The 14100-nt window shown below is 39.5% G+C and overlaps 1 protein-coding gene across 1 annotated transcript in view; it reads right to left on the bottom strand.

Moving 5' to 3' along the window:
- Nucleotides 1-14100, bottom strand: part of LOC121003907 (alpha-2-macroglobulin-like) — a 185084-nt gene that overhangs the window by 165695 nt on the left and 5289 nt on the right. The window contains exons 2-8 of the mRNA XM_040435849.1: nucleotides 12321-12504; nucleotides 11648-11810; nucleotides 8917-8969; nucleotides 7780-7800; nucleotides 1845-1998; nucleotides 1284-1368; nucleotides 222-336 (exon numbers count right to left, since the gene is read on the bottom strand). Of these exons, the coding sequence (XP_040291783.1) occupies nucleotides 222-336; nucleotides 1284-1368; nucleotides 1845-1998; nucleotides 7780-7800; nucleotides 8917-8969; nucleotides 11648-11810; nucleotides 12321-12504 (775 nt within the window). The remainder of the gene's footprint in view (nucleotides 1-221; nucleotides 337-1283; nucleotides 1369-1844; nucleotides 1999-7779; nucleotides 7801-8916; nucleotides 8970-11647; nucleotides 11811-12320; nucleotides 12505-14100) is intronic.

Consider the following 14100-nt stretch of genomic DNA (forward strand, 5'->3'; position numbering starts at 1 on the left):
TAAATGTATGTATGGAAAGGATAATAGCACATAAAGAATCAGTTTGTGGCTCTTTACCCACTGTAACTGGTCGGCAGGCACAGCTTTCACAATGTTAAAGCACACACTCGCTCATTTGACACAAATACATTGCAATAGATAAGGGTGAGCTGTTTACATAAGTTGTTTTTGTGATCACATTATCTTTACAAAGTTCCTGCTACTTTTTCAATACAGCTTACTTCTCCTGTGAAGTCTACACAAGGAACATCAGGACTCGTGGTATAATAGTAAGGAACCTTCGATCGACATACTTGGATCTTATAATTACCCTTCACTGGTTTCCCATAGGTGTACCTAATGGAGTAGAGACAGATCAGATGATCAGATTAAAAAAAAAGACCTCTCCAGATTTTGTTTATAAAAAGCAAAATAATGAGAAGAATTCTGGGGGATCATGTGTATGAAGGTCAGTCATTACCTAGGATTTTTTGGCCAGGGTGCAATGTACGCGGTTCCTATCTTAAGGATGGTGGAAGGAATCAGGTGGATGCAGATGTGACTTGTAACAGTGATTTTAATGATCTTATGTGGACTAACAATCTTGGTTACAGAGTTCACACAATTATTCCTTCTCGAGATACCTGAGGTGGAGGTCGAGGGATCAACAACCTTCGGCACTCCAGCTTTTCTGAATGCTCTGTTAACTTCTGTAGGATTTAGAAGAACAGCTGAGCATGTTGCATGATGGGAGTTGTAGTTTTAAGGCAGCTGGAGTGCTGAAGGTTGCCAATACCTGTCCTATACCCTCAGTGATCAGCTGTTCTGCAATAACTCCAGAAGCTCCGCTACCGAATGTAGGAGCAGCGCTGCAGTAACTAGCTCCGTCTACTACAGAAATGCATGGTGCGGTGTACTGGAGCTACTGCAGGGTAGGTGGTGATCGGAGGTGGTGCAGGGTGTCGGACTATCGGTGGTGATCGGATATTGATGGCCTCTCCTGTGAATAAGCAATCAATATTAAAGTACCCCTTTAAAGGACTGTTAGTGTTATTAGATATCACTTATGTAAATGTATAGAATAGAGTTTTGATCCAGTCTGATCACCATTTGGGATCAGGAAGGATTTTTTTTTTTTCCCCCCCCCCCCCCCGGCTTTTATCTCCATCTTCTCCCATACCTTGGATGAACTTGATGGTCATGTGTATTTTTTTAGCTGTACTATGTAGTAACTGATGTTACTATATTTGTCTTACATTATATTCCAGAATGATTTACAGTCGGATAGGTTACATTTATTTTACCTGCCACACAATTGTAATGTGCATTTCTCATCAGTGATGACAACGGCTTTGGGAAAATGAAGGGTGACCTCAAATTTTGGCAGAACTGCAAAGACATATATCAGAAAAGTCTGAGGAATTCAGAAATAATAATTGGAATAGATTGTCAACTCTCCTTGCATGTCTGTTATAGTAAACACTGGCATTCCCCATGTAGTAACAATTCTGGAACTTCTCTTCATAGACCATTGTGTTGTTCCTCTGTTATTCCCTCTGAGTATTTATGAATAAATTGACAACTGGGTGTTACCTTTCCACCTTTTCAAAGGGGTGTGTCTCTACACAGTATGACACTGGCATCACTGATTGGACAGCATCAGATGTGCAGGGACACGCCCTCAACTATTAACACACATTTGTAACTTATATGACTTATATAACATCGAAACAACTCAATGCAGTGTTATAAAAATGATACTCCATAATTAATACCTTATGAAAAGTAGAAGTATTTACTAGAATAGACATGCTAGGAGAGCCTACGGCCATTTAACGACGCTTTCTTAGAATACACCTTTTTACCATATTCTTCCACACTGAATGTATGGACTTTGTCCTTCACGTGGATTGAATATTCTCCTAGCAGAGGCTCCGAAGAGAGAGGGAGGGAGAGCTCAGCAATTCCCTGACTGAGGCTGACATTTAGCCACTGTCCGATTAGGTTCTTCTCTGGATCCTGAAACATCAAAAATCAAATCCATCATATAGAAGTTTTCAACCTACAGTTGTCCACCTCTTGTAAGACCACCACTCTCAACATACAGGCAAGAGTGTACACAGATCTGAATATATCAATTTCGCGTGTACCCGAGCAAATAGTTATCCTGCTGACGTGCTTAATCGCATGTGTACGATCATATTTAGACAAAAAAGCATCGAAAAGTATATTGTTGATAAATATTTTTCTGAACTTTAAAAATGTCAAAATCCGGTACATAGCAATCTCTAAAATCAAAATCCTTCCATACACTTATTGTCCCATCAGTCCCAAATCCTATGAAATAAAAAACGCATCCAGTGCGGTTTCAATGCGTTTTTCATAAAATTCTATAAAAAACAATAAAAACTCTCAAATAAGTTACATGCAATAAAGAATACCCAAGATTACTGTGAATACATGATTAAACAATCAGTTACAGTGAACATAATGTTAAAAGTAAACATATAATATGGCCATAGCAGAGGGGGTTCTTCTATAGGTAAGATGTTGATTGAGGAGTAGATGGGGGCCCATTGCTGAGAAAAAACTGGGCTGAGTATAAAAAACTACCCAGTTAATCGTCTGCAAGGGGCGCCCATCTATAGCAAACCAAACAATTCAAACTCAGCATTTAAGCCCTGTGGTAAAAGAGTATTCAGTTGGAAAATACGTTTAGTTTCTAGTCGGGACATCTTTTCAATATGGTTTCCAATCTCTATGTACTCTGTCAATGGCCGTGAATTTCAAACATGAGGGATCTTGTTGATGTGCTATTTTAAAGTTGCTTGACACTGAATGGTTTTTAAAACCCTTCTTTATGTTTACAATATGTTCCGAGATACGCTTTTTAAGTGATCTCTTGGTCCTGTCTACGTATTGATATCTGCATGGGCACTCAATTACATAAATAACATCTTCTGTACTACAGGTGAGAAATTCTCTAATCTTATGGCAGTATTTGTTGGTAGATGACACTAATTCTTGTTGTTTTTTTAGGGAAAGCGGTAATCTTGCAACTATTGAACTTTCCATAACGAAAAAAGCCTTGAATACCTGCCCAATTTTGAATGGAAGAGATCGTGTCTTTTTTCATTTGTATGGTAGGTGCTATTTTTGTGTTTAAATTTGAAGCTTTTGTGAACGTGATTTTCGGATTTGGAGTTACCAGGGTTCCTAACATTTTATCTTTCTTCAAAAGGTGCCAATTCTTGTTAATAATAAATTGGATCTTCTTAAAATCCCCATTAAACGGTAAAACTAAACGTAAATCAGTATTCCCTGTGTCTGTGTCTCTTTTTGCATTTTCAATAAAAAACTCCTCTCTGTTCATCTTTCTGACCTTATTTAAGGCTGTATTTAAAATTTCAGTGGGATATTCTTTTTTAAGAAATTGTTGGGTCATTATTTTTGCTTCTTTTTCGAATTCGGTCTCCAATGTGCAATTACGTTTAATTCTACGTAGTTGTCCTTGTGGAATATTTACAAACCGGATTCCAAAAAAGTTGGGACACTAAACAAATTGTGAATAAAAACTGAATGCAATGATGTGGAGATGGCAAATGTCAATATTTTATTTGTAATAGAACGTAGATGACAAATCAAAAGTTTAATCCGAGTAAATGTATCATTTTAAAGGAAAAATACGTTGATTCCAATTTTCACGGTGTCAACAAATCCCCAAAAAGTTGGGACAAGTAGCAATAAGAGGCTGGAAAAATTAAATTTGAGCATAACGAAGAGCTGGAAGACCAATTAACACTAATTATGTCAATTGGCAACATGATTGGGTATAAAAAGAGCTTCTCAGAGTGGCAGTGTCTCTCCGAAGCCAAGATAGGTAGAGGATCACCAATTCCCACAATGTTGCGCAGAAAGATAGTGGAGCAATATCAGAAAGGTGTTACCCAGCGAAAAATTGCAAAGACTTTGCATCTATCATCATCAACTGTGCATAACATCATCCGAAGATTCAGAGAATCTGGAACAATCTCTGTGCGTAAGGGTCAAGGCCGTAAAACCATACTGGATGCCCTTGATCTCCGGGCCCTTAAACACACTGCACCACAAACAGGAATGCTACTGTAAAGGAAATCACAGAATGGGCTCAGGAATACTTCCAGAAACCATTGTCAGTGAACACAATCCCCCGTGCCATCCACCGTTGCCAGCTGAATCTCTGCAATGCAAAGGAGAAGCCATTTCTAAGCAAGATCCACAAGCTCAGGCATTTTCACTGGGCCAGGGATCATTTAAAATGGAGTGTGGCAAAATGGAAGACTGTTCTGTGGTCAGACGAGTCACGATTCAAAGTTCTTTTTGGAAATCTGGGACGCCATGTCATCCAGACCAAAGAGGACAAGGACAACCCAAGTTGTTATCAACGCTCAGTTCAGAAGCCTGCATCTCTGATGGTATGGGGTTGCATGAGTGCGTGTGGCATGGGCAGCTTGCATGTCTGGAAAGGCACCATCAATGCAGAAAAATATATTCAGGTTCTAGAACAACATATGCTCCCATCCAGACGTCATCTCTTTCAGGGAAGACCCTGCATTTTTCAACAAGATAATGCCAGACCACATTCTGCATCAATCACAACATCATGGCTGCGTAGGAGAAGGATCCGGGTACTGAAATGGCCAGTCTGCAGTCCAGATCTTTCACCTATAGAGAACATTTGGCGCATCATAAAGAGGAAGGTGCAACAAAGAAGGCCCCGGACGATTGAACAGTTAGAGGCCTGTATTAGACAAGAATGGGAGAGCATTCCTATTTCTAAACTTGAGAAACTGGTCTCCTCTGTCCCCAGACGTCTGTTGAGTGTTGTAAGAAGAAGGGGAGATGCCACACAGTGGTGGAAATGGCCTTGTCCCAACTTTTTGGGGATTTGTTGACACCATGAAATTTTGATTCAACATATTTTTCCCTTAAAATGGTACATTTTCTCAGTTTAAACTTTTGTTTCGTGATTTATGTTCTATTCTGAATAAAATATTAGAAGTTGGCACCTCCACATCATTGCATTCAGTTTTTATTCACGATTTGTATAGTGTCCCAACTTTTTTGGAATCCGGTTTGTATTAACCAACTTGGAAGGTGACAACTATTGAATAAAATGTAGCTATTGCATGCTGTGGGTTTGACAAATGTGTTACAATGCAATTTGCCCTCTCTATTTGAAATGCGTATATCTAAAAACTCCACTGATTCCTGACTAGTGTCGCCCATAAAAACCAAGTTCCACTCATTGGAGTTAATAGCTTTTAAAAATTGATCCAATTTCTCCTTTCCCGCCTGCCAAATAAAAAAGACGTCATCAATATATCGTTACCAGAGCACCAGGTCCGTCCCCAGCCTGGGCTGAATGTATTGTTGTTCCCACTGTGCCATAAATAGATTGGCATAGCTGGGGGTGAACCTGGTGCCCATGGCCGTCCTTTGTATCTGAAGGTAAAAGTCCCCTAAAAAATTAAAATAATTGTGAGTTAAAATAAAATTTATTGCCTCGATTACGTATTCTATTTGAGTCTGGTTAAGTCTACCCTCCAATAGTAGTTGGGACATAATTGCTTCCTTGCCTTGTTCATGTCTGGTGATTGTATATAGAGATTGTACGTCGAGAGTGCCCATTATCCAATGTTGATTAAAATTCAATGCTTCAACAATTTTGATAATTTATGTGGTGTCCTTAACGTGTGATGGAACATTTTTAACTCTAGGTTGTAACAATATGTCAATATATTTAGATAAATTTGAAGTCAGTGATCCAATTCCCGACACAATAGGACGTTCAGGTGGATTATTCTTATTCTTATGCACTTTTGGCAAACAGTAAAATACTGGAATACGGGGATGTTTCTTGGCTAAAAAGATAAATTCATTATCATTTAAAATCCCTATCTCTTTGCCCTTGGTACACAATCACATCAATTCCAATCTGAATTGTTCCGTAGGGTCATTAGGCAATTTCTTGTAAGTTTTATCGTCTGACAATTGCCGTAAGCATTCCGTGTTGTAACTATTCATATCTTGTATCACTATTGACCCTCCTTTGTCGGCAGGGCGAATGACAATCTCTTTTTCTTTCTGTAATTCTTTCAGCGCTTTTACTTCCTCATTTGTTAAATTGTTCCGTTTGTATCTCACCTTATCCTTTATTTTGCAGATGTCATGTTCCACACACTCTTTAAAACTTGCCATTTCCTGACTCATTTCGTTTCTGGGATATTTTTGGGAAATATTTTTAAGTTCTGTATGTATAGGTATATATTTTTAAGGGAACAGGTGATTCATAAATATGGCACTCATTCTAAACACCCTATTTAAAAAAAAAAAAGTTCACTAGACAATTAGCATAAGCACATTGATAAATCTCCTGCTTCCCATCTTTTAGTGAGATGGCTGCCTGCATCCATCACTAGGGGGAGCTAAATGCATCGGAATGAATGCAGTTACAATTTACTGAAATAGAAGCTGTAATAAGCTGTTTGCACTGAGCTCTCCCTAGTGGTGGCTGAATGAAAATGTATTTTATTTTACATAAGCAAGAGAAAGGAGTACGGCGCTGGGCACCCCTCCCTCTGGGCCCCATAGCAGTCGCATGGCCTGCTTCCATTGAAGGTGCACCACTGTCTCAAAGATTGAGTGTATGCCATAGGTTATAGTTTTTAATCAGCTGGAGAGATACAAGTTGGAGACCATAACCCTAGAGGTCATCAATTAATTATATTGTGAAAAGTAGTTATAAGGGATCACAGCTTGTTTGATATGGAGACTTTATCAGACACCCATAGAGGCGCATGAGCTCTGTACATTTATATGCCTCCGATTTCATACAGAAGCTTGAGTACGAAATGTGGCATGTTTCATTGGACTCCATAGTGGAAAATATCTGGTACAACCTTACTCCACAGCCTAAAGGAACTATACAGGCTCAGTGCACAGGTTCATTAGGTTAATGTCAGCCAAACACGCAAATTTCAGTGGGACTGGACAACCATTTGATGTGTATGTAGGTGTTTCGACTTTCCCTCAAAGATGTCAGGGAAAATGAGGACCAGGTTGTTACCTAAACTATTCATAAGATTTTTGGCACGGTATTGGCACCATGGTTAGAATTTTGGTTTCTTGTTTTCTTGTCATTTTCTCATTTCTGTTTATGACAATATGGCACTCTACTTCCAATATTTTTCTGTGCAGGTCATAATAGAAAAACTTGGGAGTGCGCTGTGCATTTTTGGTGTCATGCCATCTTTGGTGTTTGATGGAATTTGGAGACTTAGTATTAAACTGGTGGTAGTGAATTATTGTGGGTATGGTCCTGAGAATTTTGGTTGGTCTGGCTAATTTTGGAGGACCATTATATAGGAAGTAGTGGTAGAAAAACAGCCATTTGTGATTTGTTATAGTGCGCCAAAGCCATTGGTGACAGCTTGGGGTAAATGGAGCGCATGGGCAGAATTGCAGTAGATCTCCAAGGACCATGGTTTTATTCTGTTTGTTGAACCGGTAAGTAAAATTAGGGGTAGAGTGTTAAAGTTATTCCTTTAATTAATAAAATTGTTGATGCTGATAATTTTATCTAGTAAAATATCTAGGTGCCTCACCTTGAAAGAGAGTTATGGTTTGTGTATTTAGAAGAGTTGAGGACAGCAGTTCATGTTTTTTTTGTATTTTCTGGATTAGTATTAATACTGGTCATGCTCTTCATATACAGTCATTCTCATCATAAACATTTGAACTCTTTCTAGAAAAACATACCTGTAACTTTACGGCTGATAACTGCAATTAAAGATGAAACAAAACCTGTTAAGTTATTTGTTATGTAAAAAAAAAGAAAATGCATACAGACCAATAAACAGCAAAAACTGTTAAGACATTCTTAATGTAAAAAGTAAATAAATAAAATGCATACAGACAAAAAAACAGCAAAATTCCCAGATAAATTGACCTTTAATTTATTTTATGCCTTAGTGCCTGGCAATCTTTTTTGCAAGATCTAACCCTATAATTATCTAGGTATATTAGTATGCAGTTTTGTTAGGTTTTGCTGTTAAAATCAGTTGATAACAATGGGGAGAGATAATGACAATAGTTTATCCAGCCAAGATACTGTTCATGGCTGTGCTAACAGGTTTGCCATGCCTACCAGTAAAGCCCTAGCTGGTTTGAGGAAGCCAAACCATTCAGGTTCAGCACCCAATCCTGGAGCTAGGCAGTGGATTTAAGTCTGCTACTCAATGATTGGCAGTTGAGTTGCCTGGGATTTTGTTATCCTGGTTCCTGTGCTTTGTGCTAGTCATTACAACTGCATCAGAATTCCAGGTAATCTTACTGTGGCTTGTATTCTAGATTAATCTGTTGTCTACTGAATTGGCTTGTACTGATTCTCCTGGTAATCTAACTGTGGCCAGTTTCTGGATTAGCTCCTTGTCCACTCTTTTGGTACTATCCATCACTCCTGATTCTGACCCGCTTGTCTACTACTGGATGCTCACAAGTCATTTTGGTAGGCCTGCTTCTAGTAACCTTACACCAGTTTTCTGCTACCTTACTCAGCAAACTTAACCTGAGCCCTTAGCAGCCAAGTTCATCCGGTCTAGCAGTGGCCAGTGGAAAAGAACCTAGGAGAACCCTTAGCTTCCTACCATCTATAGTGATTAGGAAGGCTGGTAGAAGTTTCTTTGCTGGCTGTGGTTCTAGATTGTGAGTTTGTGACCATAGTTTTCTGACAGATAATGGACTGGTTATTGTTGATTTAGTTATTTAACTGCTACTTCTTAAGTTGAGTGCACAAGAGACCACAAACATTTTACATATGGCCCTAAAAAGCATCTTTTGTCTTTTCACACCCATCTGTGCCAATGATATTACAGCTCTAGGTTCATTCCATCTTACCTGGTTCTTTCCTGGTTGGAAATTCTCATTCAGTGAGACAACTCTGAATTTTACTGTTAGAAAAAGAAATGCAAATAGGAATGCTTAGAATATTCAAAGTAGATTTTTATACACCTCCATATAATTTTAGGTGTATTCTTTACCCTGAAATTGTATAATTACTGAAGATCTCGCAGCATGATGACATAATTCTGGTATAGAAGCAAGCAAGCACATTATGGATCCCAGGGGCGTATTGGCCATAGAGCTTACAGGGAAATATCCCGGTGGGCTGAAGCCCAGGGGGCCGGGCATTGGAGGTTTTTGGAGATGTTTTTTGTGCTGCTGGCAGTATTTTGTGATTTTGGCTCTGTTAGGGTGATATAATGTGCCACAATATGGTATTGCTGGCCCTACCTTCCATCAATTTGGACCCAACTACAAAACAGGCCACTTTTAGTATTTTTTCCAGGGTCACTTTAAGTTCCCAGTCCCCCCTGATGGATCCGTAGGCACTCCTTTGACACAATTGAAACGGCATCTGGCTGGCCTGTTGCATAAGCGCTTGGCAAATGAAAGCGTCTGCGTTGGTCCCATGTTCATATGTGCCCGCATTGCTGAAAAAATGATGTTTTTTGATGTATGCAAATGAGCCTCTAGGAACAATGGAGGGTTGCCATTACTCCAAGAATCCCTGGTCTCTCTAACCCTAACTGCTGTGCCCTCTGCATTTTTATTGAAATTCATAGGTACAAATCTGATGACAGATGCCCTTTAAAGGGAATCTGTCACCCTGAAAATGACTATACATCAATCTACTCATCTCCTCCTGCACTGTAACATTTTGCTTTTGAATTGAAAATCTATTCATAATTATAATAATTAAATATCTTTTTTCCTAGTCAATTTATGGTTATTGAAAAAATGTGATTAAGATAAATCTGCATCAAAAGTTGACTAATGTTGTACATACATTACACACTGCTCACCTGGTACCCACTGGTCTCTACTTTCTGGTCCTATCTCAACACCCAGTAAATGGCAGTGATTAGTTCTGCTGGCATTTTCTGGGTTTCCGAAGGGGATCACTAAGTAAAGACCAGGGGTACACACCAAGTATCAACACATGAATGGCTGGGAATCTGTCAGTGATACTTTCTTAATATTTTTTATTTTTTATGAGCCCTTTAAAAAAATAAAATAATAATTGTCATTCTACATTGATATTATCTGAAGGAATGTGCATGGATACCTAGTCTGACCAATTTACTGCCAGTTGAGAGTACAACCACATTCCTGAACTTCTGGCTTAACATGCTCAAACGTATTACTAGGATCTTCAATGAATAAAAGTAAATCACTAGTATACGTGGATATTTTGTCTTCTCTTCTCCTCACTCCAAACCCCATGATGTTTGAGTAGTTTCCTATTAAAATAGGCAAAGGCTCCATCACCAAAGCGAAGAGCAGCATAGAGACAGGTCAACCCTGTCTTGTCCCTCAGATGGGTGAGAAGGTATCAGGTATTCAGCCCTTCAAGCTAATTATTGTGGTAGGGCCTGAATAAAGAAGACACACTTATCTAATGAAAGTTTCACCCTTTCCAAATCTCAGCAGAGACCATAAAAACCCACTGTATCATCTTAAATGCTCCACTCTCAGAGCAAATTGTTAATAATGTAAAATAAGTTATTTGTAAATTTACACATAAGAAATAAACCCTCGTTTCTCTCAAGTCAGCTCTGATTAAGTTTGTTGTTATATTGGCACCCCATGCCATCCTGCTCCTCTGGGCAGGCCCTGGCATTGGCCTACGTACACTACTGGCGCTGCTGTCTCTGCCTGCTTGGTCCCGCTGGTCCTCCTCTGCCCTCCAGCATAAGGTCCTGCTTCCGGAGTTCGGTGTCCCCTGTTGCAGCCTACGCTAGTCTTCTTGTTCTCCCCACTTCTCCCGTATGGGCACGGGCTATCCGGCGTTTAATGGACCAGTGTGCATCCTAACTTTCACCAGCCAATGGCTGGAAACCTTTGGATACTTAACGCACCTTTCCCTGGGGAGAGGTGCCTGAGAAATATGTTTCTAGATCCTGCAAAATATGTTATAATCAGCTTATCTGCCCATGTCCCGACTTCTGCCTGTTTACTGGATTCTGACCCTCTGCCGCCTGGCCTGACCCATGCCATATCACTGCATTCTGACTGTGCTGCCTGCCCTGACCTTTTGACTTCACACGAACTCTGCTTGCCCCCAACCTTGGCTTGCTACTGACTACTAGTCTTGCCTGATCCTTCAGTGCTTTGCACTGGTGTCTCTGGCACCTGTGGGTCAGCTGTCAACAACATCGGTACTACTTAATAAGGTTGCGGTCTGGTGGATCACCTGCAGTAAAATCTACATCCCTGTATAGGGGTTAAAGGATGAATACCAGGGGACTGCAGGATAATAACCTCAGATTTAGCCCAAAATCAAACCAGTTCGTTGACACAATGCTTCCACCCACATTGCCCATAACAGTTGTCTCTTGCTGGACCTTCGAAGTCTATTATTATGGCACATCTCTGATGGGATAGTCCGAAGCTGGATGTAACTCAGTACTAGTGAAAAATAGGATTACAAAGATAGTCACCTTTCACCACAGATTGTATTTGTAAAAAGATGCTCAAAAAACTAAATGCAGAAGGAAAATTAGAACTTTTAAAATTCAACTTTCATTTGATAAAGTGAAAATGGTGTATATTGAACCACAATTACCAGTTTGCCCGGGTTTATAGATGGCTTTGTCTGTCTGGATAAAGGTTGCTGCTCGTTTGCCCTTTAGAAGAAGTTTACTTTTTTTGTAAATTGAATTGCCAGCATGGTTAATTGCAGCATGAATTGTAGCCACTTCTTCATTGCCATCTGACGGCTCGGGAACCTATAAACAGTCCACAAATTATAGATGCAGATACAGTTGCAGTTAGGATTACTGCATACCTCGTCCTAATACTAATTATAAACTTACTTGCAATAAGATTTGCATGGCCTTAAAAATAATTAATACCAACTGTATGAGTAAGCACTGTATTCACTTGACCTTTGTAATAGGTTTTTAACTAAAGTTTGGCTCCAAATACTAAAAAAAACTGATTTTGCATTTGGTTCCATGCAACAGGGTGAAGCGTAATTCACATTTGCAATCTATTAATGCAATAAATAAAAAAATGAGGGAAATTTGCAAATGATCTCAACCATTGACCGCTATGCCAGATTTTTTTTTTTTTTTTAGCAGATACAGTTAAATCCTAATACATTCCATTGATGGTGGTCCATTGGAGTATATATTTTTATGGCAAGAATAGTGCTATTTTCTGCTCATAAGTACCAGAAGGCCTAAATGCAAATGAGAATCAAGCCTAAGAAATGAGAATTAACTTGAAAATGTTACCTGGAAAGGAATGCAGTGGAAATAAGTGTTTTCCTGAAGGTTGCTTTCAAAGAGTGTTATGTTACTGGTCGCCTTTTGTAAGACCAACTGCACACTTGTTTCTCCCACCATGCCCACCATGTGTAGACAGACAAGTTCAGATTGTTTTGAATAGACTTCTGAGGGAAAGATGACGGCATAGCGCCTGGATAGAAATGGAAAAGAGGACTAATATTAGATATATAATGCAATTATACCTGATCCATGGGCAGATTAAAAAATCTGTAAAGGTAAAATAGCTGCTAAAATCAATTTAGAGCCCATGATCTGTTTGAAGTCACTGTGGCCAAAACTCAAGCGTTTTGAAGTTTTGACAATGCTGTGAACATGGGGTCATTATGTGGCACCTTTTGATGCACCCCGTAAAATTCCAAAGTTTGCCTTTGTGTATGCTCCCTAATCAGGAGCATACACAGATGTTATGGGGCCCCATGGGAAAACTTAGTATGGATCCCCCTACCCCACCTAGTTTCCCAGTACACTTGCGCCAATCATTCCGAGGCAGTGGAAGTGCTTCATAACTACTGCGCTCATTCTAAACACCATATTTTACACCAGAAAATTGGCATAAATACAATGATACATCTCCTGCTTCCCTTCTATTACAAAGCTAGCTGTCTGCAGCTCAGTGCATAGGAATTTATGCAGTTACAATTGACCGAAATGGAAGCTGTAATCATCTCTTTGCACTGAGCTCCTCCTAGTGGTGGCTGCATGTGTTTTCACATCAGGGATAAGAGTTTAGCGCTAGGCCTCCCTCCCATGGTCCCATAGCAGTTGCGTAGGCTCCGCTGAAAGCATTTCACTGCCTTAATTGAACCTGCACCAAAATAAAGCCTGTTTAGGCTAATAACCTCACTTGTCCCAGATAATAAAACTTTTATCTAGCATAAGTTTAAAAAAAAAATCTGAATTTAAGTGAATGTGAGCAAAAGACTAGGTTAAAAATATCTCATGCCCTGTCAGTTCTGCTGCATCTGCAATGTCAGTCGGGGGTACACTCCCCAAGCCTACACATGCTTGAACTTTACTTTAGCAAACCAGTGCAGCACCGTCTTATATAGGACGGTGCTGCACTGGCTTGCTAAAGTAAAGTTCAAGCATGTGTAGGCTTGGGGAGTGTACCCCCGACTGACATTGCAGATGCAGAAAATATGCTTCAGAACTGACAGGGCATGAGATATTTTAAACCTAGTCTTTTGCTCATATTCACTTATAATTAGAAAAAAACTTTTTAAACTTATGCTAGTACAAGTTAAGTTTTATTATCTGGGACAAGTGAGGTTATTAGCCTAAACAGGCTTTATTTTGGTGATTTATAGAAACCCTTCCCAGATAGGGTCGCGTTTGTTTATTTTGAGTTAATTGAACCTGGCCATCTTGTGACCAATTACTTTGCTGCCAAATGCCCTCTACATGGACCCAGATCAGCTTTGCCTTTTCACAGCCTATGGATTCCCTAGTTACAGTGCCAAAATTGCACTATAAATAAATACCATATTTTTTGCTTTATAAGACGCACCTGATGATAAGATGCACCCCAGGTTTTAGAGGAGGAAAATAAGAAAAATATATTTTTCATCAGGCCTCATATCAGATCCTTAAATCAGACCCCTATATCAAATCCTCAGATCAGACCCCACTATCAAATCCTCAGATCAGATCCTCATTTCAGATCCTCAGATCAGATCCCATATCAGGAACCTTACATCAGACCTCAGATTAGACCCCTATTAGACCT

Source organism: Bufo bufo, chromosome 6 (genome assembly GCF_905171765.1).
Source record: "Bufo bufo chromosome 6, aBufBuf1.1, whole genome shotgun sequence".
Taxonomy (NCBI): Eukaryota; Metazoa; Chordata; class Amphibia; order Anura; family Bufonidae; genus Bufo; species Bufo bufo.